The sequence below is a fragment of the Oncorhynchus gorbuscha genome, linkage group LG16 (genome assembly GCF_021184085.1).
Source record: "Oncorhynchus gorbuscha isolate QuinsamMale2020 ecotype Even-year linkage group LG16, OgorEven_v1.0, whole genome shotgun sequence".
In the NCBI taxonomy this organism is placed as follows: domain Eukaryota; kingdom Metazoa; phylum Chordata; class Actinopteri; order Salmoniformes; family Salmonidae; genus Oncorhynchus; species Oncorhynchus gorbuscha.
The window spans coordinates 67276359-67298910 of NC_060188.1; the positions used below are offsets into that span (position 1 = coordinate 67276359).

Below are 22552 nucleotides of genomic sequence, written 5' to 3' on the forward strand. Positions count from 1 at the left end.
TGTTTTTCAGCGGCAGGGACTGGGAAACTAGTCAGGATTGAGGGAAAGAGGAACAGAGCAAAAATAACTGTGCAGCGACGCTCCCCACCAATTTGACAGAGCTTGAGAGGATCTGCAGAAAGAATAGGAGAAACTCTCCCAAATACAGGTGTGCCAAGCTTGTAGCATTATTCCAGGGAAGACTGGAGGCTGAAATTGCTGCCAACAGTGTTTCAACAAAGTACTGAGTAAAGGGTCTGAATACTTATGTAAATTTTATGCAACCTCCTTTGCACTCATTAGTCCTCTTTTCTGGCAGAAGCTTCTCTCCGCTTCACACAGTAGGAAGATTGGCTGTGCCTATCAGGGAAGAATATCGACAGAGCAATGTGCTGTGGGATGGCAAAGATATTTATAATCACACAATAGCCTAAATGCATATACTGTACATTCTGCTGGCTCCGTTTTGGCTTAAGTAACAAACAGTATACAGTAGTTTGATTGGACTATGAGTTGATAAGAGTTCCTACCGGAAGAGTGCAAGTGAGACAGCCACTGGTGTTTCTGGAGAGACCCACTGTCTTTCCATATCATGTGCAATCAATTGACTTTACCACAGGTGTAAAAACATCCCAAGGATGATCAATGGAAACAGGATGCACCTGAGCTCAATTTCAAGTCTCATAGCAAAGCGTCTGAATACTTATGTAAATAAGGTATGTATTATTTTTATAAATTAACACATCTGTTTTTGCTTTTATGGGGTATTGTGTGTGTAGGTTGAGGCACTTTCTTTATCCATTTTAGAATAAGGCTTTAAAGTAACAAAATATGGAAAAAGGGGTCTAACTACTCTCAGAATGCCCTGTATGTGGTGCTACAGGTCACATTGGAAATTGAGATGAGATATGTTTTACTTCATGTTCTGTATTTGCATTGACTGCCATTGCAATATATTGGTAATAGGAAGAGTGTAAAGTTGATATTGTGACGTAGCCTAAACAAGCTGACTCCAAATCTATCATGTCTTGTCCTGACCTATATAGCCTGAGTGAAGCAGAGAATGATCTGTGGGTAATCACTTCCAAAGCTTGTATTCTGCCTGGATACAGATGCAACTCTCAAACAGCTCAAATAAACTTCTACACTACACATTCTAGCTATATACTGGAGTAATATCCCGATAGGGATATAGACTACAACCAAACTGGACTGTTGCAAATGTGCATGTTCTGTGGTTGATTTGGTCTTTTAATATAGTACCACTTCTGATATCAACCGTCACAAGTCATTTTTGTGATCTTTAAATGTTTTAATAAAAAAGACATTACTATTGTATATTACGAACACATTCACAAATGACTGTCATATTTGTTACGGTTTCCTCTACACATATGTTACTCAGTATGTTATACGTTGTCTATTCTTATTCTTGAATAATGTATGTCCTGCAGAACTAGCTTGTGGCCTGTCTGGCACTCAATGAGATATCCACAGACGCTAGAGAACAGTCTGTGTCACACAACGAGAGAATAGTACATGGCTTCTGAGCAGTCAGAAGCAATAGTAACTTAAGTTCTCTTTATAGTCCTATTTCTGCTTAAAGCATGAAAGTCCCATAAGTCTAGTTAAATGTAGAAGCTTTCACATAGCGCCTAATACATGCTTCAATTAGTATTTAAAAATAGCTTACATGAATACAAAACGCCTTGCAGTAACTCCGTAACTTTCTGTTTCCTACGTCTGTACATAAGAAAAGCACAGCAGAAGAATTCAAATACTTTCCCCAAGTAATAAATGAATGGAATGCACCTTAGCATTTGGCAAAAAAATTGACAAAATAAATTAGCAATTGATATTTAATCTGCCTGTTAGTGCATTGGTGGTTGTGTAACATTACATAATATTGTCAAGCATTAGGGACTCATCTAGTTAGGAGCAGGGTCAGGAACTTTGAACTCATGTTCCATCATGGACCAGATAATAGTCCAGAAAAGTAGCATTTCAAGCATGACCAATTAATGAATGACCTAAACTCCTAAGAGCTCATGTGGTCCAGACAGTCGTGAGCTCTCCCAAACTGGGTCACAATCTGAAGAGGAATATGCTGGGAAAAGGGGTCAATGGAAAGAGAATGTGTTCAACATCAAATAAATGAACACAAAATTCTAGTTTTCATAGCGAGTAAACATATGTAGCCTTTCCTCCATTTCAGAATCCAGAGTTGGAACTCAACTCTTCTTCTACTCCATTAAATTACAGTATGAACAAATAAATATACACAGTGTACAAACCATGTCAGACTAACCAGGTGAATCCAGGTGAAAGCTATGATTCCTTATAGAGGTCACTTGTTAAATCCATTTAAATCCGTGTAGATGAAAGGGAGGAGACAGCTTAAAGAAGGATTTTTTTACTGTGACTGACTAGGTGCCGAATGTATTCATTAATGAAATTAGTAGATGTGTAAATGAGTTACATTACAAGATGTGAAACTATGTGCCTACAGAACAGAGCTATGCTAATAGGTCCTGTTGTGTAGCATGCCTATGTGTTTATTGTCTAACTAACACATACATCATGTACCTCATATGTTAAGCATTCAACAGACTGCCCTTTCTATTATGTTCAGGATTGAGTTAGCTACATGACATATTGATCCCATAAACACACAGTGACACACTCAAAGCTCAGTGCACGTGACTGGGGTGAGACCATGAATCAAGAGGGTTGGGCCTAAACCGTGAGTCACAGCTTCCAACTGACTAAGGTATTGTTGTGATTGGCCAGAGTGAGTAGGGGGGCGTGGTAAATACAGGAAGCGGACAGCAGCCTGAGCACTGTGCTCCATCAGCAGGCAGTTGACTGCAGACAGGAAGTCCTCTGAGAGGGCTGGGGCCGGCCTTGTCAGGCCCAGCTCCCCCAGCTCTGTGTCCTGTGTCTGTTTCTGTCCGTACAGCTGCACCACAGAGTCCCAAGGCACTATCTTGATGGAGGCCCTGATCCTCAGCTTCCTCAACAGCTCCCGGAAGGTCTCCTCTTTAACCACCCAGCTCTGGTCGCTTGACTCTGCCTCCACACACAGAAATATTCTCATTCTGGCATGGCGCCATCTGCTGGCCATGTTGAGGACACACGCCATCTGCAGCAGGAAAAGGCTGCACACGTCAACAGAGGCTGCTGAGGTGCTGCCCGGACGCAGCAGGTTGAGGGGCCACACGTCGATGATCCTCTCAGCCCCGTCCATCTTGGTCCCCATGCTCTCCCCCTGCAGCTGGAAGAAGTAGCGGCCCAGACACACGTTCTTACTCATCTTGATGGCATCCGAGATGATTCCCACATACTCCTCTGGCGTGAGCCAGCGTGGGCTCTCCACATGGCGGACTGGAGGGAAGTGGGCTTGCAGGGAGGGCAGATCTACACCAAAATCATCCCCTCCGGCCTCTTCTGACTCATAGAAGGCAGGGTCTTGGAGGAAGTAGTCCTCAGGGGTGCAACTGTCGTAGAACCCCAAGACCAGAGTGTTGGGCTTCATGCCGCCTTGAAGAGGTAAAGAGTGGAGGAGGATAATCAAATGGATTAAAGAGTACATTGGAGTACATTAAAGAGTACATTGGAGTACATTAAAGAGTACATTGCTTGACGGGTTAAACTGTTTTATGTTCCATTTTCCAAAGTAGTAATATTATTTTTAATACAGTATGTCATTGCTCTTTACGACACAGTTGTGTGTGAAGAGGAGGAAAACAACAAACAATGATCCAGAATGGTAAATAGGAGGTTGTGTGACTCACCCAGGCCAGTGATGCGCAGCAGATGCTGTGTGCCCTGCCTCACAGAGGAGGACAGAGTCAGGTCCACAAAGGCCTTCACCCCCAGCTTATCCACCAGACTCAACCAGAAGTTATACTGCTGCTGGACAGGGTCAGAGGGCAGGGTGTCTGAAACAGAAGAGAGGCTGGAATGGCTGGATTCCCAAACGAGAGCAGAGCCAAACTAGTTTCCCTTAAGTTTTCTATGGGGTCTGAAATGATTGACACACTTGATAAAGATGAGCAAAAATGACTGAATAAAACAGATAATTCATATTCCTACACTGAGTATACAAAACACCTCTTTCCATGACATAGACTGACCAGGTAAATCCAGGTGAAAGCTATGATCCCTTATTGATGTCATTATTGGAGACAGATTTTAAGATATTACAAGGGTCATTTATACAGCTGAAACTTGTTTTAAATGCAAACAAAACACATTTTATGATTTTTAATAGGTGAAGAAAGTTGGTTAAAAATACACTTGCACTTACAAGCTTAGGTGGTTTTCGAATGAATCAGGTCTCTGCATATAAATACTTAGGGATATGGTTGGATGATAAACTGTCTTTTAAAATGCATATTGATGAACTTTGTAAACGGCTATAAATCAAGCGTGGCTTCCTCTATAGAAACAGGACATGTTTGTTCTCGACAAATAAAAGACAAATTATGCAAGCTGCTTTTATGTCTGTTATAGATTATGGGGATATTATTTACATGCATGCTACGGCATCAATACTTAAATCGCTGGATGCTACTTGTCATTGCGCACTTAGGTTTATTACGGGTGCTAGCTACAGTACTAACCACTGTGTTCTATATCAAAATGTGGGTTGGACTTCGCTGTCCGTGAGATGAGAACAACATGCTCTCGTGTTTTTCTATAAAGCACTTCTGAATAAACTACCTTATTTATAATCACTCATCAATATTAGAATTAGAATTCCTAAAATCAGGTCTCAAGCATGGACTATACTTGAGGCCCATGGGATTTCCACAGAGTTGGGTATGGCTGCCTTTTCCTGTTATGCTCCTTGCCCATGGAATAGCCTGCAGACTAAAGTTCAACTTGAGACTCTTGTCCTCCTTGCCCATTTCAAATATTTATTGGAGGATTTGTATTTTTGTATTGCTTGTAACTGTTTCAGGTAATACAAGTTATTATGCTGTTAGGGGAATAACCTATGCAAATGTAATAATCTGTTTGTCTTGTTTAGTTTCTTAATCATTGTACCTAAACTGTATGTGTAAACATGTATACACAGGGCCCAGCTGTAAAAGAGACCTTGGTCTCAGTCTGTGTTCCTCATTGAACTAAAGGTATAATAACTTGTTAAATCCCATTCAAATCACTGTAGATGAAGGGGAGATAGGTTAAATAAGGATTTTTAAACCTCAAGACAATTGAGACATGGATTGTGTATGTGTGCCATTCAGAGGGTGAATGGGCATGATAAAAGATTTAAGTGCCTTTGAACAGGGTATGATAGTAGGTGCCAGGCGCACCGGTGTGTGTCAAGGACTGAAATGCTGCTGGATTTTTGATGCTCAACTGTGTGTATGAAGAATGGTCCACCACCCAAAGGACATCAGCAAATTTGTGGGAAGCATTAGAGTCAACATGGGGCAGCATCCCTGTGGAACATTTGCCACCTTGTAGAATCCATGCCCTGATGAATTGAGGCTGTTCTGAGGGCAAAAGGAGTTCCTAATATTTGGTATACTCAGTTTACATTTTATGCTCCCCAGAAAATTGGTAAATTATAGCATTTTAAACTAATGCAATTGCTCAGATGGTAGGGGTCAATATGATTGACACCACTTTTTTCAATGCCTGACCTTGTGACCTTTTCAATGAGCCTTTTCTCAAAATGTTTTATGAGTTGGAGAACACTTTAGAAGGGATCTTAGACCATTCCTCCATACAGAACATTGTTATCCTTCGTCTGTGCTTATGGACTCCCCTCTTCAATTCAAACCACAGGTTTCCAATGGGTTTCAAGTCTGGCGACTGAAAAGACCATGGCAAAATGTTGATTTTGTGGTCAATTAACAATTTCTTTGTAGGTACTGTTGTGTGCTCTGGGTTACTGTCATGCTGGATGATCCGCAAGCGGTCAAGGTTCAGCCTCTGTCCTGGTACTGGGTAAAGTTTATGATGCCATTGACCTTAACAAGGGCCCCACAACCACATTTTAAAGTAGATTTGGGTTTCTTTTCTGCTTATGCATTCTTATTATGAAGCCAAACCCACCACTAGTGTGCATTGCCTAAAAGCTAGATTTTTATGTCATCTGACCGTTTCCAATCCAAGTGCCAATGTCATTTAGCAAACTCCAGGTGTTTACATTTGTTGGATAACATAAAAATAGAGCAGCTCTTAGCATTAGTATAGAATAATTTTTTTGGAGCATACAATATAGCTCAGTATTTGAACTATTTATTTTATACAGTATGTGTTGCACATCTTTTAGCAAGGGTGTCAATCATTTTGGACCCCAGAAATATCACACTCCGATTACTCCTTTTGTAATCAAATAGTGGAAGCTTTAGGTTTCATGCAGTCATAACAATTACAAGCATTTATTGTAAGAACCATATGATACCACTGGTACCAGAACCCCAGTCACCGTCCCTATAATGTTACCCAGATCTCCCAGCTTCACGTGTCCCAGCACAAACAGGCCGCCCTTCTTCAGCTGATTGACAAAGTTGATGAGCTGGCAGGAGGAGCGAGGGTTGGCCACCATCAACAACACCTGGGGCCTCCAGAACTTCACATGGTCCTTCCTCACGTCCAGCATCAGCAGATACTTACGCACCTACAGGAGAGGGGGAATGGGGGAAAGTAGATTCAAAGCACCAAGAATGACAGCGGTGACACATCACAGGGTCCTGTTTAGTGGGGAACACCATAGCAAAATATTTTGCATCAGAAAACCTACATCTGTTTTCTAAACTGAACACCTTCAGATAGTTCTTCACCGTTTCAAAATGTTTCCTCCCTGCTGAACATGACCCAGGAACTGGCCCATGAGCGCATTTTTGCTTTGGTACAAGTATATGCGTGTGGTGTGTGTGCGCACGTCTCCATGTGTGGGTACCTGATGGAAGATGAGAGCCTGGCTGATGTATCCCCAGCTGCTGGTGGGTGATCTGTAGTGCAGGAATAGCAACAGCAGCAAGAGGAGGATGATGCTGGCTGAAGAGTAGACAGGATTAATCACAAACATCATCACCAGACAGCTCAGAATGCCCAGCAGACATGTGTGCCAGGAGAACACCTGGAAGGTGGGCCTAGGGAGATAGAATGGCAAGGGAAACCGGGGAAAGGTGAAAGACAGGTAAAAACTAGACTGGACAATGATGGTCAAAAGAATTCCAGATAAACGCTACTTCACTAAGGACAACGACATCCAAACACAAAAAGAGGAACATCAGCGCAAGGTCATTGTCTTCTTTTTTTTATCGGATTGTACAGCATGAAACTAGGATCTGATTACCTGAAGTTGGGGGCCGATGCCCATTCCAGAGCCAGACAGGCCAAGTCGACAGCAGCATAGGCCAGGAGGTAGAACACTGTCACAAGGCCAGCTATTGCATTAAGTTGGCCTGCAAACACCACACACTGCAACACAGTCACACCAAAGACACTGTCTCAGAGCCTGTTTAAAATGCCAAAAGTAGCACTCCACAGCTCAATACAATACACCCATTTCCTCTCATCACCTGTGCCAACCCCCAGGTGTACAGCACTGCCACCCATGGGTTACCAGAGCTGGAAGTGATAGCAGCAGGAGCCAATGGAAAACCTATGGGTAACATCAACATTACATCACCATTATGCTCCTTATTCTATGTCCTTTACTCTGTTACTCTTTGCGAAACAATTTCAACAACATCCTTACCAAACAGCTGGTCCAGTGCAAGGGCATGGAGGATCCGGGATGCCCCAATCAGAGAGCACATGGCTGCTGATAGGGCGGAACAGTAGATCCCAATGGTTACAAATGGCGGCCAGATGTTTATACGCTGGAAGAACCCGTAATCCTGAACCAACAGGGTCCTAAACAAAATATGTTAATTAGTTAACTATTTTTAAGTATATAGAAGCTACAGTCAATTATGAGCAAATTAGGGATGACAGAGTTCCCACCACTCCCAGCCTCATCCATTCAGACCTTTCACATGTGGAGCTGGCCAGGATGAAGAGCAGGACATAGACTATGCAGGTGTAGAGGACTGCAATAATGGTGCCTTTGGGAATGGCAGCACTGGGGTTCTTCAGCTCTCCTACAGAGAACAGATTAAGGGAAAGACATGTCAAGTTTGAGTCTGTATGTGAAGCTTAATAAGATGTTAACTAACGGAGCTAAAATATTCCATTACCTTTAGTCAGAATGCATATGGCACAGGTAAAGTAACAGCTACACTGAGTATAAAAAACTTTAAGAACTGCTCTTTCCATGACAGACTGACCAGGTTAATCCAGGTGAAAGCTATGATCCATGATTGAGGTCACTTGTTAAATCCACTTAAATCAGTGTAGATGAAGGGAAGGGGACAGCTTAAAGATTGACTTTCAAGGTTGTGTATGTGTGCCATTCAGAGGGTGAATGGGAAAGACAAAAGATTTAAGCGCCTTTGAACAGGGTATGATAGTAGGTGCCAGGTGCACCAGTTTGTGTCAAGAACTGCAACACTGCTGGGTTTCACCCTCAACAGTTTCCCGTCTGTATCAAGAATGGTCCACCACCCAAAGGACATCCTGCCAACTTGACAACTTGTGGGAAGCATTGGAGTCAACATAGGCCAGCATCCCTGTGGAATGCTTTAGACACCTTGTAGAGTCTATGCCCTAACGAATTGAGGCTGTTCTGAGGGCAAAAGGGGGGGGGTATATGATGCGTGTGGAGAGTACCTGACATGTTGGCTCCGGCCATGATTCCGGTACAGCTGGTGAACATGACAGCGAACACGGAAGCGAATGACATTACTTTACCGGTGCTATAGTCCACAGTGTAGCTCGCTGAAGAGGAAAAAGAGGAAGAACACTGTTGCTATAACAGCTCTCTTTCAAACCATAAAACTAACAACTCTATACATGTACAGTTTCACCTCCCCATCAAGGCTTACTATGCCTATAATGCATCTGAAATATGACTCCAGCCAGACAGTACTCACAGCCCAGGTTGTCCCTCAGTGTTGTGCCGTTGAAGCCTGTGTAGCTGGCATTGTAGGTGAGGGTATGGTTGCCAGGGCCCTGGTGGGAGATGAGGAAGTTTAGGGGCGTGGTCAGCGCCAGGGGGCTGATGTAGATGGACAGCAAGGAGATGGTCACCACCAGCAGGATGAGAAAGGAGGTGCGGGCGAAGATGTGGGCGCCCACTAGGCACACCAACAGAACCAGCAGGAGAACTATGGAAGAGTACAGCACTGTGTACCAGTATCCCTGGGGAAGCACCCGCAATGCAGAGGAGGACGCTAGAGTGGGAGGTGGACAAAGAGGACAAGATAAAACACTGGGTGGAATGACTCATTTGAATGCATGTGGCACCAACATTCTAAGAAATATTATATAGAATTTGTTTTCAGCAGAAGTACAAAATCTTGGCATGCATGCTTGGAATTTTAAGTATTAGGGCTTAAACTAGTAATTATAGAATGTCAAGACTAACCTGGATCCTGACCAAATATGTCAAGTATGGCCTCTACCAGACCAAGCACATACACTCCACACGCGCACACCTTGGCAAGGAAGAACATGAGGCCAATGCTTCCTCCAAACTCTGGGCCCAACGATCGACTGATCATGACTGGCAGACATTAGGTCAAGGGGTTAAATATTACTGATCTGGTGGGCTTCATTAACAAAGGTTAGCAAAGTCACTCGGCTCAGCTGGTTAAATCACATGATGCACACCAGCTGTTGTCATCAGTGTATTCAGATTCTGTAATCCAAAACACTTATCTTCTATCTTTTTGACTACAAAACATAAACACCCGCTGGCACTATGATGATGTTAGGGTGGTTCTGGCCATGGTGAATATGGGGTTGAAAATTGATGAAATTTCCTGTTAGAGATATAAGGGCTAGAATTGTCTATAAAATAATGTGGCATCAAGTTTGACTAGTAAGGACTTTTAAAAACTTCACTTATACTTCAGACCAATACACATTTGCAAAATACAATACCTTCAGAAAGTATTCACACCTCGTTACTTTTTCGACATTGTTGTGTTACAGCCTGAATTTAAAATGGATTATATTGAGATTTTTGTCGTCATTGGCTACACACAATACCCCATAATGTCAAAGTGAAATTGTTTTTAGAAATGTTTACAAATGAATAAAAACTGAAAAGCTGAAATGTCTTGAGTCAATAAGTATTCAACCCCTTTGTTAGAGCAGTTCAGGAGTAAAAATTAGCTTAACAAAATAAGTTGCATGGACTGTGTGCAATAAGTGTTTAATGTAATTTTTTTATGACTGCCTCATCTCTGTACCACACACATACAGATAATTGTAAGGTCCCTCTGTCGAGTAGTGAATTTCAAACACAGATTCAACCACAAAGACCAGAGGGCTGCCGTGCTTCTAGCGCTTATGAAAAAATCTAAATACTTTTCTGTGTTATTTCTTACATTATTAGCCCAGATATATTTTGGTGTTATTGCATACAGCCGGGAAGAACTATTGGATATCAGAGCGGCGGTAACTCACCAGCACTACCAGAATTACGACCAAGAATACGACTTTCCAGAATCGGATACTCTGTTCGTAGCCCCCAGGGCAATTGAACTGATTCCAGGGGCCGATCCAAAACACCGCTGGAGGAGGATATGTACTCGGAGTGGTCTTCCCGTCCGACTAAGGAGGTGCACACACCACCCACCGCTTCAGAGTATATTACCCGCTAATGTTCAGTCTGGATAATAAAGAGCTCAGGGAGAGGATTTCTTTCCAGAGAAACATAAGGGATTGTAAACATACTCTTTTTCACGAAAACATGACTCTCTCGGGATATACTGTCTGAGTCCGTTCAGCCAGTTGGGTTCACAATTCATCGCGCAGACAGGAATAAATATCTCTCCAGGAAGAAGAAGGGCGGGGGTATATGTTTCAAGAAGAACTACTCATGGTGTGATTGTGATAACATACTGACATTCAGCAAATCTGATCAAGACTCCATTTTGCTCCTCACTTACTATAGGTAGGTAGAAACTCAAAACAGGAAGTACCCATGCTAAGGACTATTCAACGCTGGTCTGACCAATCGGAATCCACGCTTCAAGATTGTTTTGATCACGCAGACTGGGATATGTTCCAGGTAGTCTCCGAGAACAATATTGACGAATGCACTGACGGTGACTGAGTTTATTAGGGAGTGTTTGCGAGATGTTGTACCCACTGTGACTAATAAAACTAACCCCAACCAGAAACCATGGAGAGTTTGCAGCATTCACAAAAAACTGAAAGCTCGAACCATCATATTTAACCATGGCAAGGTGACTGGGAATATGGCTGAATACAAACAGTGTAGTTATTCCCTCTGTAAGGCAATCAAACAGGCAAAACGTCAGTATAGAGACAAAGTGGAGTCGCAATTTCAATGGCTCAAACCTGAAACATATGTGGCAGGGTCTATAGAAAATCACGGACTACAAAGGGACACCGAACTCTTGCTTCCGGACAAGTTAACACCGTCGCCCGCTTTGAGGATAACAGTGCCACCGACGAGGCCCGCTAACAAGGACTGTGGGCTCTCCTTCTCCGACGTGAGTAAGACATTTAAGCGTGTTAACCCTCGCAAGGCTGCCGGCCCAGATGACATCCCTAGCCGTGTCCTCAGAGCATGCGCAGACCAACTGGCTGGAGTGTTTACAAACATATTCAATCTCTCCATTTCCCAGTCTACTGTCCCCACATGCTTCAAGATGTCCACCATTGTTCCTGTACCCAAGAATGAAAAGGTAACTGAACTGAATGACTATCGCCCCGTAGCACTCACTTCTGCCATCATGAAGTGATTTGAGAGACTAGTCAAGGATCATATCACCTTACCTGCTACCCTAGACCCACTTCAATTTCCTTACCACCCCAATAGATCCACAGACGATGCAATCGCAATCACACTGCACACTGCCCTGTCCCATCTGGACAAAAGGAATACCTATGTAAGAATGCTGTTCATTGACTATAGCTCAGCATTCAACACCATAGTACCCTCCAAGCTCATTAAGCTTGAGGCCATGATTCTGAACCCCGCCTGTGCAACTGGGTCCTGGACATCCTGACAGGCCGCCCCCAGGTGGTGAAGGTAGGAGAAAACAAGGATGCGTGCTTAGCCCCCTCCTGTACTCCCTGTTCACCCATGACTGTGTGGCCACGCACGCCTCCAACTCAATCAAGTTTGCAGACGACAACAGTAGTAGGCTTGATTACCAACAATGACGAGACAGCCTACAGGGAGGAGCTTTGGTGCCAGGAAAATAACCTATCACCCAACGTCAACAAAACAAATTCTAGGTTATTTTGGACTTCAGGAAACAGCAGAGGAAGAACCCCCCCTATCCACATTGACGGGACAGCAGTGGAGAAGGTGGAAGGATTCCTTGGCGTACACATCACTGACAAACTGAAATGGTCCACCCACACAGACAATGTGGTGAAAAAGGCGCAACAGCTTGGCACCTAAAACCCTCAGACTTTTACAGATGCACTATTGCGAGCATCCTGTCGGGCTGTATCACCGCCTGCTACGGCAGCTGCACCGCCCGCAACCGCAGGGCTCTCCAGAGGGTGGTGCTGTCTGCCCAATACATCACCGGGAGCAAACTACCTGCCCTCCAGGACACCTACAGGAAGGTCAAAAAGATCATCAAGGACAACAACCACCCAAGCCACTGCCTGTTCACGCCGCTATAATCCAGAAGGAAAGGTCAGTACAGGTGCATCAAAGCTTTTACAGCTGGGACCGAGAGGACCGAGAGACTGAAAAACAGCTTCTAGCTCAAGGCCATCAGGCTGTTGCATAGCCACCACTACCACATTCGAGGCTGCTGCCCTATATACATAGACTTGGAATCACTGGCCACTTTAATAATGGAACACTCGTCATTTTAACTTCACTAGGGTAGGGGGCAGCATTCGGAATGTTGGATGAAAAGCGTGCCCAAATTAAACTGCCTGCTACTCAGGCCCAGAAAAATAGGATATGTATATAATTAGTAGATTTGGATAGAAAACACTCTAAAGTTAGCAAAACTGTTAAAATAATGTCTGCGAGTATAACAAAACTGATATGGCAGGCAAAAACCCAAGGAAAATCCAACCAGGGAGTACTATTATTTTGAAAGGCTGTTTTTCCATTGAAAGCCTATTCATACAAAGAGTTCATGAGCTCTATGGCTTCTTCTACATCTGGCCAGTCTTTAGGCATTGTTTCAGGATTTTAATCTGAAAAATTAGGAGATACAGCACTTTCAATCAGTGGCCAGTGGAAATTTCCAGATATCAACCATGCGCCTGATCGGGAATGCACCTTTCTTGTTTCTCTTTTTCTATTGATGAAGCTTTTGTCCGGTTGAAATATTATTGATTATTTATGAGAAAAACAACCGGAGGATTGAGTTTAAACATCGTTTGGCATGCTTCTACTAACTTTTATTGTACTTTAAAAAAATGTTTTATCTGGACTTAGTGCACGTGCCTTGAGCATTCAGATTACTGGACAAAACGCGCGAACAAAAAGGACGTTTTTAAGTCATAAAGAGGGACATTATCAAACATTTATTGTCTAACATGGAGACCTGGGAATGCCACCAGATGAATATCATCAAAGGTAAGTGATTAATTTTAATACTATTGCTGACTTGTGAGTCCTCTCATTGGCTGGAAAATGGCTGTATGGGTTTCTATGGCTAGGTGCTGAACTAACATAATTGCAAAGTGTACTTTTGCAGTAAAGCCTTTTTGAAATCTGACACAGAGGTTGCATTTACAAGAAGTGCATCTTTAAGAAGGTGTATAATACTTGTATATGTTTGAGGAATTTTAATTGTGGGATTTCTGTTGTTTTGAATTTGGTGCCCTGCAATTTCACTGGCTGTTGTCAAGGTGGGACGCTAGCTTGTACCAGAGAGATTAATCATGTTTACATATTTTGCATTACCCATCTCCAGTGGCGTGTAAATCATAGCATGTAAATCTTGGTGCAAGACAAACATTTTGTGGGATGCATTCCAACAAAGCCACTACACAACAGGAAACAATACAGTGCGTTCTCAGCCCCCTCCTGTACTTCCTGTTCACCTACGACTGTGTGGCCATGCACGCCTCAAACTCAATCATCAAGTTTGCAGACGTCACAACAGTGGTAGGCTTGATTACCAACAATGACGAGACAGCCTACAGGGAGGTGAGGGCCCTCGGAGTGTGGTGTCAGGAAAATAACATCTTACTCAATGTCAGCAAAACAAAAGAGATGATCGTGGACTTCAGGAAACAGCAAAGGGAACACCCCTCTATCCACAATGACAGGACAGCAGTGGAGAAGGTTGAAATGTAAGTTCCTCTGTGTTCATATCACAGACAAACTGAAATGGTGCACACAGACAGTGTGTTGAAGGCGGCGCAACGGCGCCTCTTCAACCTCAGGAGGCTGAAAAAATGTGGCTTGTCACAAAAAAAAACTCACTAACGTTTACAGGTGCACAATTGAGAGCATCCTGTCGGGCTGTATCACCGCCTGGTATTGCAACTGCTCCGCCCACAACCTCAAGGCTCTCCAGAGGGTTGTGCTGTCCGCACAACGCATCACCGGGGGCAAACTACCCACCCTCCAGGACACCTACAACAACTGATGTCACAGGAAGGCAAAAAGATCATCAAGGACAATAAACCCCCCCCGAGCCACTGCCTGTTCCCCCCCGCTTCTATCCAGAGAGGTCAGTACAGATGCATCACAGCTGAAAAACAGCTTCTATCGCAAGACCATCAGATTGTTAGACAGCCATCACTAGCACTGCCTACCTACAGACTTGATATAATTGGCCACTTTAATAAATAGAATACTAGTCAATTTAATAATGTTTACATATCTAACATTACTTATCTCATATGTATATAATGTACTGTATTCTTCACTATCCTTTCTTTACTATCTATTGCATATTAGCCGCTCTGTCACTGCTCATCCATATATTTTATACCTATATATTCTTATCCCATTCATTTACGAGATTGTGTATATTAGGTTTTGTTGTGGAATTGTTAGATATTACCTGTTAGATACTGCTGCATTGTCGGATCTAGAAGCATAAGCATTTTGCTACACTCGCAATAACATCTGCTAACCATGTGCATATGACCAATAACATTTTATTTTATTTGATAGACCTGGCTATGGGCGAAGCCTTGTCCGGCAGAAAAACAGTTCATTCAGCCTCATTTATTGCCTTTAAAAAAAACATAGCTAATATAGCCGACTTTCTTAATAAACAAACGTGGTTTCTACTGACAATTGAGATGTACAAACTATGTCAGCAGGGGACAACAAGCAGATAAGAGGCAATCCGTAATTTTGATTAAGACAATGAGCGAGTAAGGACGGATGTAGTCAATATAACTATTTGTTCAGCACTTTTGAAATGTAAAGCGACAGAATTCAGAACATGGGCCGTTCTTACAGTGTTCTCTCTGTACACCAAGTCAGAGCCGTAGGATAAATAAAGGTGGAATATAAGCAGACAATGAAAGCTATTACAATATTCGATGATGACATTTCTCACAAACAGGTTATAGGCTACATGTACACCACCAAGTCAGAACAGTAGGTGAAGTGAAGAGGTGAAAATAGACCAAATTATTAGGTTGAGGCACAAGGGATACGAACAGTTTACTACACAACATACACTTTGTATTACTTTCTTAACTACAGTATACATATATCCCTGACATATTGCATCATTTTTGCAGCAGCATACAAGACATTTTTGGACTCAACTTGTTGTGCTGTGCTCACTTGAAAAGGAAGGTGGTGTGGCGGTCCTTCGTGGGCAAATTTTGTCATCAAAGTCTGGCATTCTCTGGATTTATGGTGCTTTCAAGACAACTTGGAACTCTGAGAAAAAAAGTTGAACCATGATGATGTCAATGATCTTCAGGTCGTAGCTCTAGAAAGAAGCCCGGGTTCCGATTTACAATTCCTAGTTGGATGAAAAATCAAAACATGTTTTCCCAGTTGTAGCTCGTTTTTCCCCGAGTTCCCAGTTGTCTTGAACTCACTAAAGTCAAACTTTGCAATTCCGAGTTAACAGTTGTTTTGAGCGCATCACAAATCATGCTTCATTGACTGTTTGTATGCAGGTATATTAAAACCTGTTAAAGATAGGGCTGACTACTGCCCCCTTTGGAGGAATTGCGTGCCCATAGTAAACAGAAAAAAAATCTGTCCAAAATTGCTAATATATGCATATAATAATTATAATTGAATAGAAAACACTCTAAAGCTTCTAAAACCGTTCAAATTATGTCTGTATGTAAAGCAGAACTCTCAGGGCAGCCATTCTCCCAAACTCTCTCTTGTCATCATGAAAGTTGGGCCAACTTTGACGTCATCGCCCCCACCCTTCCCAACGAGCTACAGATCTGAGAACAGTTTCTATCTATTCAGCGTGATGTCTGCTTTCAGTGGGGCCTGTCATTGTGAGAATCGCACGCTCCCTCCCCTTTTGGCGGGCTGAAACCTTCAGGTCACGCGAAAATACATGCACTTTGATGCGCGCGTCGGGTCCAGAGCTCTCTTTCTTCCAGGGTTGACCAAACGATGTCTGTTTGTCTGTTCGAGCTAAGGATTGGTTTGCGTGTTCAGAACATGCTAAAGCTTGATTCTGAACTTAGTTTGACCAGTTGTCGACATATATGTAATTTTGAAGTTTTGATGCGCATCCACTAGAATTTTGGCTGCATTTCAGACGGAATTTGTCGTGTTTGATAGCCCAAAGACAGTCTTGAAAACCAAACGCAGTTTTTGGTAAGTATGACTACTTCCACGGCTTATGATCTAAGAACATCAAAGGTAAGGGAATATTTATGTGGTTATTTTTGTGTTTCTGTGGAGTCCAACATAGAGGAAACATAATGCTAATGTGTGAGCGCCGTCTCATATTATAGCCCAGTGAACAAATTCTGTAACGTTAAAAATAAATGTAACACAGCGGTTGCATTAAGAAGAAGTGTATCTTTCTATCTATATGTAGAACATGTATATTTAGTCAAAGTTTATGATGTGTATTGCTTGTTATCTGACGTTATCTGCCGGAGCTATCGTCATTTCTCCGGACATTTGAGTAGCATTTTTTGAACATTGCGTCATTGTAAACAGAGATTTATGGATATAAATAGCATATTATTGAAAAAAACATAAATGTACTGTGTAACATGTCCTATTACTGTCATCTGATGAAGATTTTCAAAAGGTTAGTGAATTATTTTTCTTTGAATCCTGCGTTTGTTGATTGCATATTTTGTTCAACTTGGCTATTCAAATTAGCTGTGTCTTTGGTGGTGGTTTGACATAAATATGTGCTATGTTTTCGCTGTAAAACATTTTAGAAATCTGACTTACTGGCTGGATGAACAAGGTGTTTATCTTTCATTTGAGCTATTGGACTTGTTAATGTGTGGAGGTTAAATATTTCTAAGAATATTTTTGCATTCCATGCGCCACCGTTCCAGCTGAACGTGGAAGGGGTCGTTCCCAAAAGGGAACCCTACCCCGTCATCAGGTTAACTATTATATATTTGTATTTGTTTTACATTGTTGGCAAACTGATGTGTAACACGTATTAATGCCAAAAGAACATGCAACAGGCAAGACCGCAAACATTTATTTTATTTATTTTTTTCACAAAAAATGTGGGCCTATAACAGAGCCCCACCTGCTCTAAATGACGGGTCGCCACTGCTCATCTCATATTTATATACTGAATTCTATCCAACTATATCTTAGTCTATGCCGCTCTGACGTTGCTCACCCAAATATGTATATATTCTTAAATCCATTCCTTTACTTTAGATATGTGTACTGTGAAATGGTTAGATATTGCGGTTAGATATTACTGCACTGTTAGAGCTAGAAACACAAGCATTTCGCTACACCTGCAATAACATCTGCTAAACACATGTACGTGATAAATAAAATGTGATTTTAATTTGATTTACAGGCATCCTTCCTAACTCAGTTGCCAGAAAGGAAGGAAACCGCTCATGGATTTCACTGAAAGTCTAAATGGTGACTAAAACAGTTACAGAGTTGAATGGCTGTGACAGGAGAAAACTGAGGATTGTTGTTACGCAACAATACTAACCTACTTGACGGAGTGAAAAGAAGGAAGCCTGTACATAAAAATATTCAAAAACATACATCCAGTTTGCAACAAGGCACTAAAGTAATACTGCGAAAGAAATGTGGCAAAGTAATTACATTTTTGAACTGAATACAAAGTGTTATGTTTGGGCCAAATCCATACACTCTCCATATTTTCAAGAAATAGTGGTGGATGCATCATGTTTTGGGTATGCTTGTAATTGTTAAGGACTGGGGAATTTTTCAGGGGAAAAAATTAACAGAATGGAGCGAAGCACATGCAAAATCCTAGCGGAAAACCCAATTGAGTCTGCTTTCCAGACACTGGGAGATTGATTCACCTTTCAACAGGACAATAACCTAAAACACAAGGCCAAAATCTACATGGGAATTGCTTACGAAGAAGACAGTGAATGTACCTGAGTGACCAAGTTATAATTTAGACTTAAATCTGCTTGAAAATCTATGGCAAGACCTGAAAATGTATGTTTAGCAATGATGGACAATGCATTTGACAGAGCATAAAATAATTTTTACAATAATTAAAATGGGTAAATGTTGCACAATCCAGGTGTATAAAGCTCTTTGAGACGTATCCAGAAAGACTCACAGCTGAAATCGCTGCAAAGGTGCTTCTACAAAGTATTAACTCAGGGGTGTGACTACTTATAGTACCAGTCAGTACAAAGTTTGGACACACCTACTCATTCAAGGGTTTTTCTTTATTTTACTATATTGTAGAACAAAAGTGAAGACATCAAAGCTATGAAATAACACATATGGAATAATGTAGTAACCAAAAAGTGTTCAACAAATCAAAATATTTTAGATTCTTCAAAGTATCCACCCTCTGCCTTGATGATAGCTTTGCACACTCTTGGCATTCTCTCAACCAGGTTCACCTGGAATGCTTTTCCAACCGTCTTGAAGGAGTTCCCACATATGCTGAGCACTTGTTGGCTGCTTTTCCTTCACTCTGCGGTCCAACTCATCCTAAACCATCTCAATTGGGTTGAGGTCAGGTGATTGTGGAGGCCAGGTCATCAGATGAAGCACTCCATCTCCCTCCTTCTTGGTCAAATAGCCCTTACACAGCCTGGAAGTGTGTTGAGTCATTGTCCTGTTGAAAAACAAATGATAGTTCCAATAAGACCAAACCAGATGGGATGGCGTATCGCTGCAGAATGCCGTTGTAGCCATGCTGGTTAAGTGTGCCTTGAATTGTAAATAAACCATAGACAGTGTCACCAGCAAAGCACGCCCACACCATCACACCTCCTCCTCCATGCTTCACATTGGGAACCACACATGTGGAGATCATCCGTTCACCTACTTCGCATCTCACAAAGACACGGAGGTTGGAGCCACAAATCTCAAATTTGGACTCATCAGACCAAAGGACAGATTTCCATCGGTCTAATGTCCTTTGCTAGTGTTTCTTTGTTGTTTCTTTGCAGCAATTCGACCATGAAGGCCTGATTCACGGAGTCTCCTCTGAACAGTTGATGTTGAGATGTGTCTGTTACTAGAACTCTGAAGCATTTATTTGGGCTGCAATTTCTTAGGCCGGTAACTCAAATGAACTTATCCTCTGAAGCAGAGGTAACTCTGGGTCTTCCTTTCCTGTGGCGGTCCTCACGAGAGCCAGTTTCATCATAGCACTTGATGTATTTTTGCAACTGCACTTGGAAGAAACTTTCAAAGTTTTTGAAATTTTCCGGATTTACTGAACTGTCTTAAAGCAATGTCGTTTCTCTTTGCTTATTTGAGTTGTTCTTACCATAATATGGACTGATAATATGGACTGATTGGCTTAAACGCATTAAGATGGAAAGAAATTCCACAAATTAACAAGAACCACATGTTAATTGAAACGCATTCCAGGTGACTACCTCATGAAAATGTTTGAGAGAATGTCAAGTGTGCAAATCTGTCATCAATGAAGAATCTCAAATATATTTGATTTGCTTAACACTTTTTTGGTTACTACATGATTCCATGTGTTATTTCATTGTTTTGATGTCTTTACTATTATTCTACAATGTAGAAAGTAGTAAAAATAAAGAAAAAACCTGGAATGAGTCGCTGTGTCCAAACTTTTGACTTGTACTGTATGTAAATTACATAATTCTGTAATTAATTTTTAATAAATTTGCAAACATTTATAAAAACATGTTTTCACTTTGTCATTGCGGGGTATTATGTGTTGATGAGTGAGACAAAAAAAAATTTGAACCTATTTTGAATTCAGGCTGTAACACAGCAAAATGTGGAATAAGTCAAGGGGTATGAATACTGAGGGCACTGTATATGTTTTTTTGTGGGGTGTGAAAGAACCAGAGTTAAGGATACAATAGGCCCCGCCTCCCTGCACAGCACCATTGGTGGAAATAGCACAGATGGACAAGATGGTGAGGGAGATAATGATGTAGGCTACAAGCAGCATCACAAGACCCTGCAAGAGCCCCGCATGACCAACCACAAACCCTATGGGGAAACATCATTATACAGTATTAGTATTGTTACAGGAACACAATACAGTAAACTAATGCATTCACACATACAACTTCTTAAAAAGATCTATCATAGCTTGGACCCAACAGCCAGCTTGACCAGCTTGACCATCGACAAGCATCACTGTATGTTGCATGGTGAATAATTCCACATTCACAGCCTATATTTGTAATTGTCTGTCATCGATGCTGCACTCACCAGTTCTGAGGAAGAGGACTATGCTGAACATGGAGAGGACGGTGGGCACTATCACCCCGAAGAATGTGTTGAGTTTTCGGGGTACAGCATTAGGAGTGCTGGCCTCCCCAGTGCCCTCTGACCCCCCCATGCCACATACTGCTGTGTCTACAGACAGACCACACACCCCATGGGCAAGGAGGGGTGCGTGTTCATTAGACATGGCCTTCGGGAGAAGCCTATTGTATATTTAGATGGTCTAGACGTCCTTTTTTGTAACCCTGTTAAAATGTTGACATTCTTTGTATAAATTAGATAATAAAAATAAGTTGGTAACAAAACTGACAATTTGACAGATTCCTGAAAACACAGTATAGCTTTAGATTTACGAAAAATAGTAGGTTCTGCAAACAAAACAATAACGGGAGGGGGGAGGGTTTTACATTGGAAAAACAACATCTTCAGACTACGATCCACCAGGGAAAAAAGTCAGGCATTCAAAATAAATAGCATACTTCAAAGACGCGCGAGTTAAAACACTTGACTACAACACATCATGCAACATCAACATACATCATTTAACAAGAGTTGAGTTTACGTTTCTTTCATGTATCCAAAAAGGGGAAGTGGAGCTGTGACACAGAACGGTTTTTGGTGAGGTCATTCAACAATTCAAACTCACAATTCCGTACACTTGGTGTTTGACTGATGATAACATGTTTGTTTACTTTGCAATCATGGCTATTGTAGCTATAGCCAGATGAAAACATCCACTCACCTATTCTCCGTCAGTGGGAATAAGCGCGCGCACTTCCGGTTGTTAAACACTCACCGTCTGCATCTGGCTGCCTACTGTAGCCCACTGCTCCGTTATTTCAGTTTACAGCTGAACGATCTCTGCAAGTTATCGCAAAGTAATATAAAAGCATACACAACTGTGCTTTGTTAGTTGATCTAACTAGATTAGAAAACTACTGGCTATAGTTAGCATAGGCTACAGATAAATTCTCCAATAGCTCATAAAAGGTAGAAATTATAATGCCGCAATCTGACCAGTTTTCATTCAAATCTACATGTGTATTCTCCCAATTACAATGAACATTGACCTACTTGCACACTCATCTAGTTACTTGCTATTTGTTATGTGCTGGTCACGGGACAGTAAAAACTGTTCATGTGACTGCCAAAAAGGGGAGGGTGAAAATCTGTCTGTAGCTAGGTTTGCATCCAATTGGCGACAGATTTTCATGCGAATATTCTAAACTGCGCATAAAAACAAAATGCTCATTTTCCCCCTAGAGATGTATTTCTATCAAATACTTAGAATATGTGCGTGATGACGTTGTGCACATACAAATACCATTTGCGGTTAAATGGGGTTTCCGACTCTACTGATGGTTTTCTCACAAACGTGCGCTCTATCTAACAATTGCTGCTAACAAATAGCTAATCTGCACACTTTTGGCTAGAGCGCATGTGTAACCTACATGAGATTAGTATGGTCAAAAGAGCGAGATTTTATATTTTTCTTAAACGGCAGCAAAACATCGATTATGTCACCAGAATACAATCATCACCTTCACCACCCTGTGAATGTCATCATCATGTATTTAATCTGTAGTGGTGGAAAAAGTACCCAATCTTCATACTTAAAAGAAAAATGCCGACAGTAAAAATCACCCAATAAAATAC

General features: G+C 41.8%; 1 protein-coding gene across 2 annotated transcripts; it reads right to left on the bottom strand.

The window, feature by feature from the left end:
- Window positions 1-1820: 1820 nt before the first annotated feature.
- On the bottom strand, window positions 1821-22023 carry LOC123999301 (solute carrier family 12 member 9-like). Of its 2 annotated transcripts, none has more exons than XM_046304914.1 (14): window positions 21693-22023; window positions 20882-21141; window positions 20522-20656; window positions 9476-9613; window positions 8982-9281; window positions 8719-8826; window positions 7979-8090; window positions 7706-7863; window positions 7527-7609; window positions 7301-7425; window positions 6902-7094; window positions 6445-6619; window positions 3774-3920; window positions 1821-3519 (listed from the first exon to the last, which is right to left on the bottom strand). In XM_046304914.1, exons 2-14 carry the CDS (start codon window positions 21081-21083, stop codon window positions 2663-2665), a joined length of 2733 nt encoding a protein of 910 aa, XP_046160870.1. In that variant the 5' UTR covers window positions 21084-21141; window positions 21693-22023; the 3' UTR covers window positions 1821-2662. The 2 variants fall into 2 exon arrangements, with proteins under 2 accessions (XP_046160870.1, XP_046160869.1); XM_046304913.1 differs by having other exon boundaries at window positions 21639-22023.
- Between the last annotated feature and the right edge of the window lie 529 nt (window positions 22024-22552).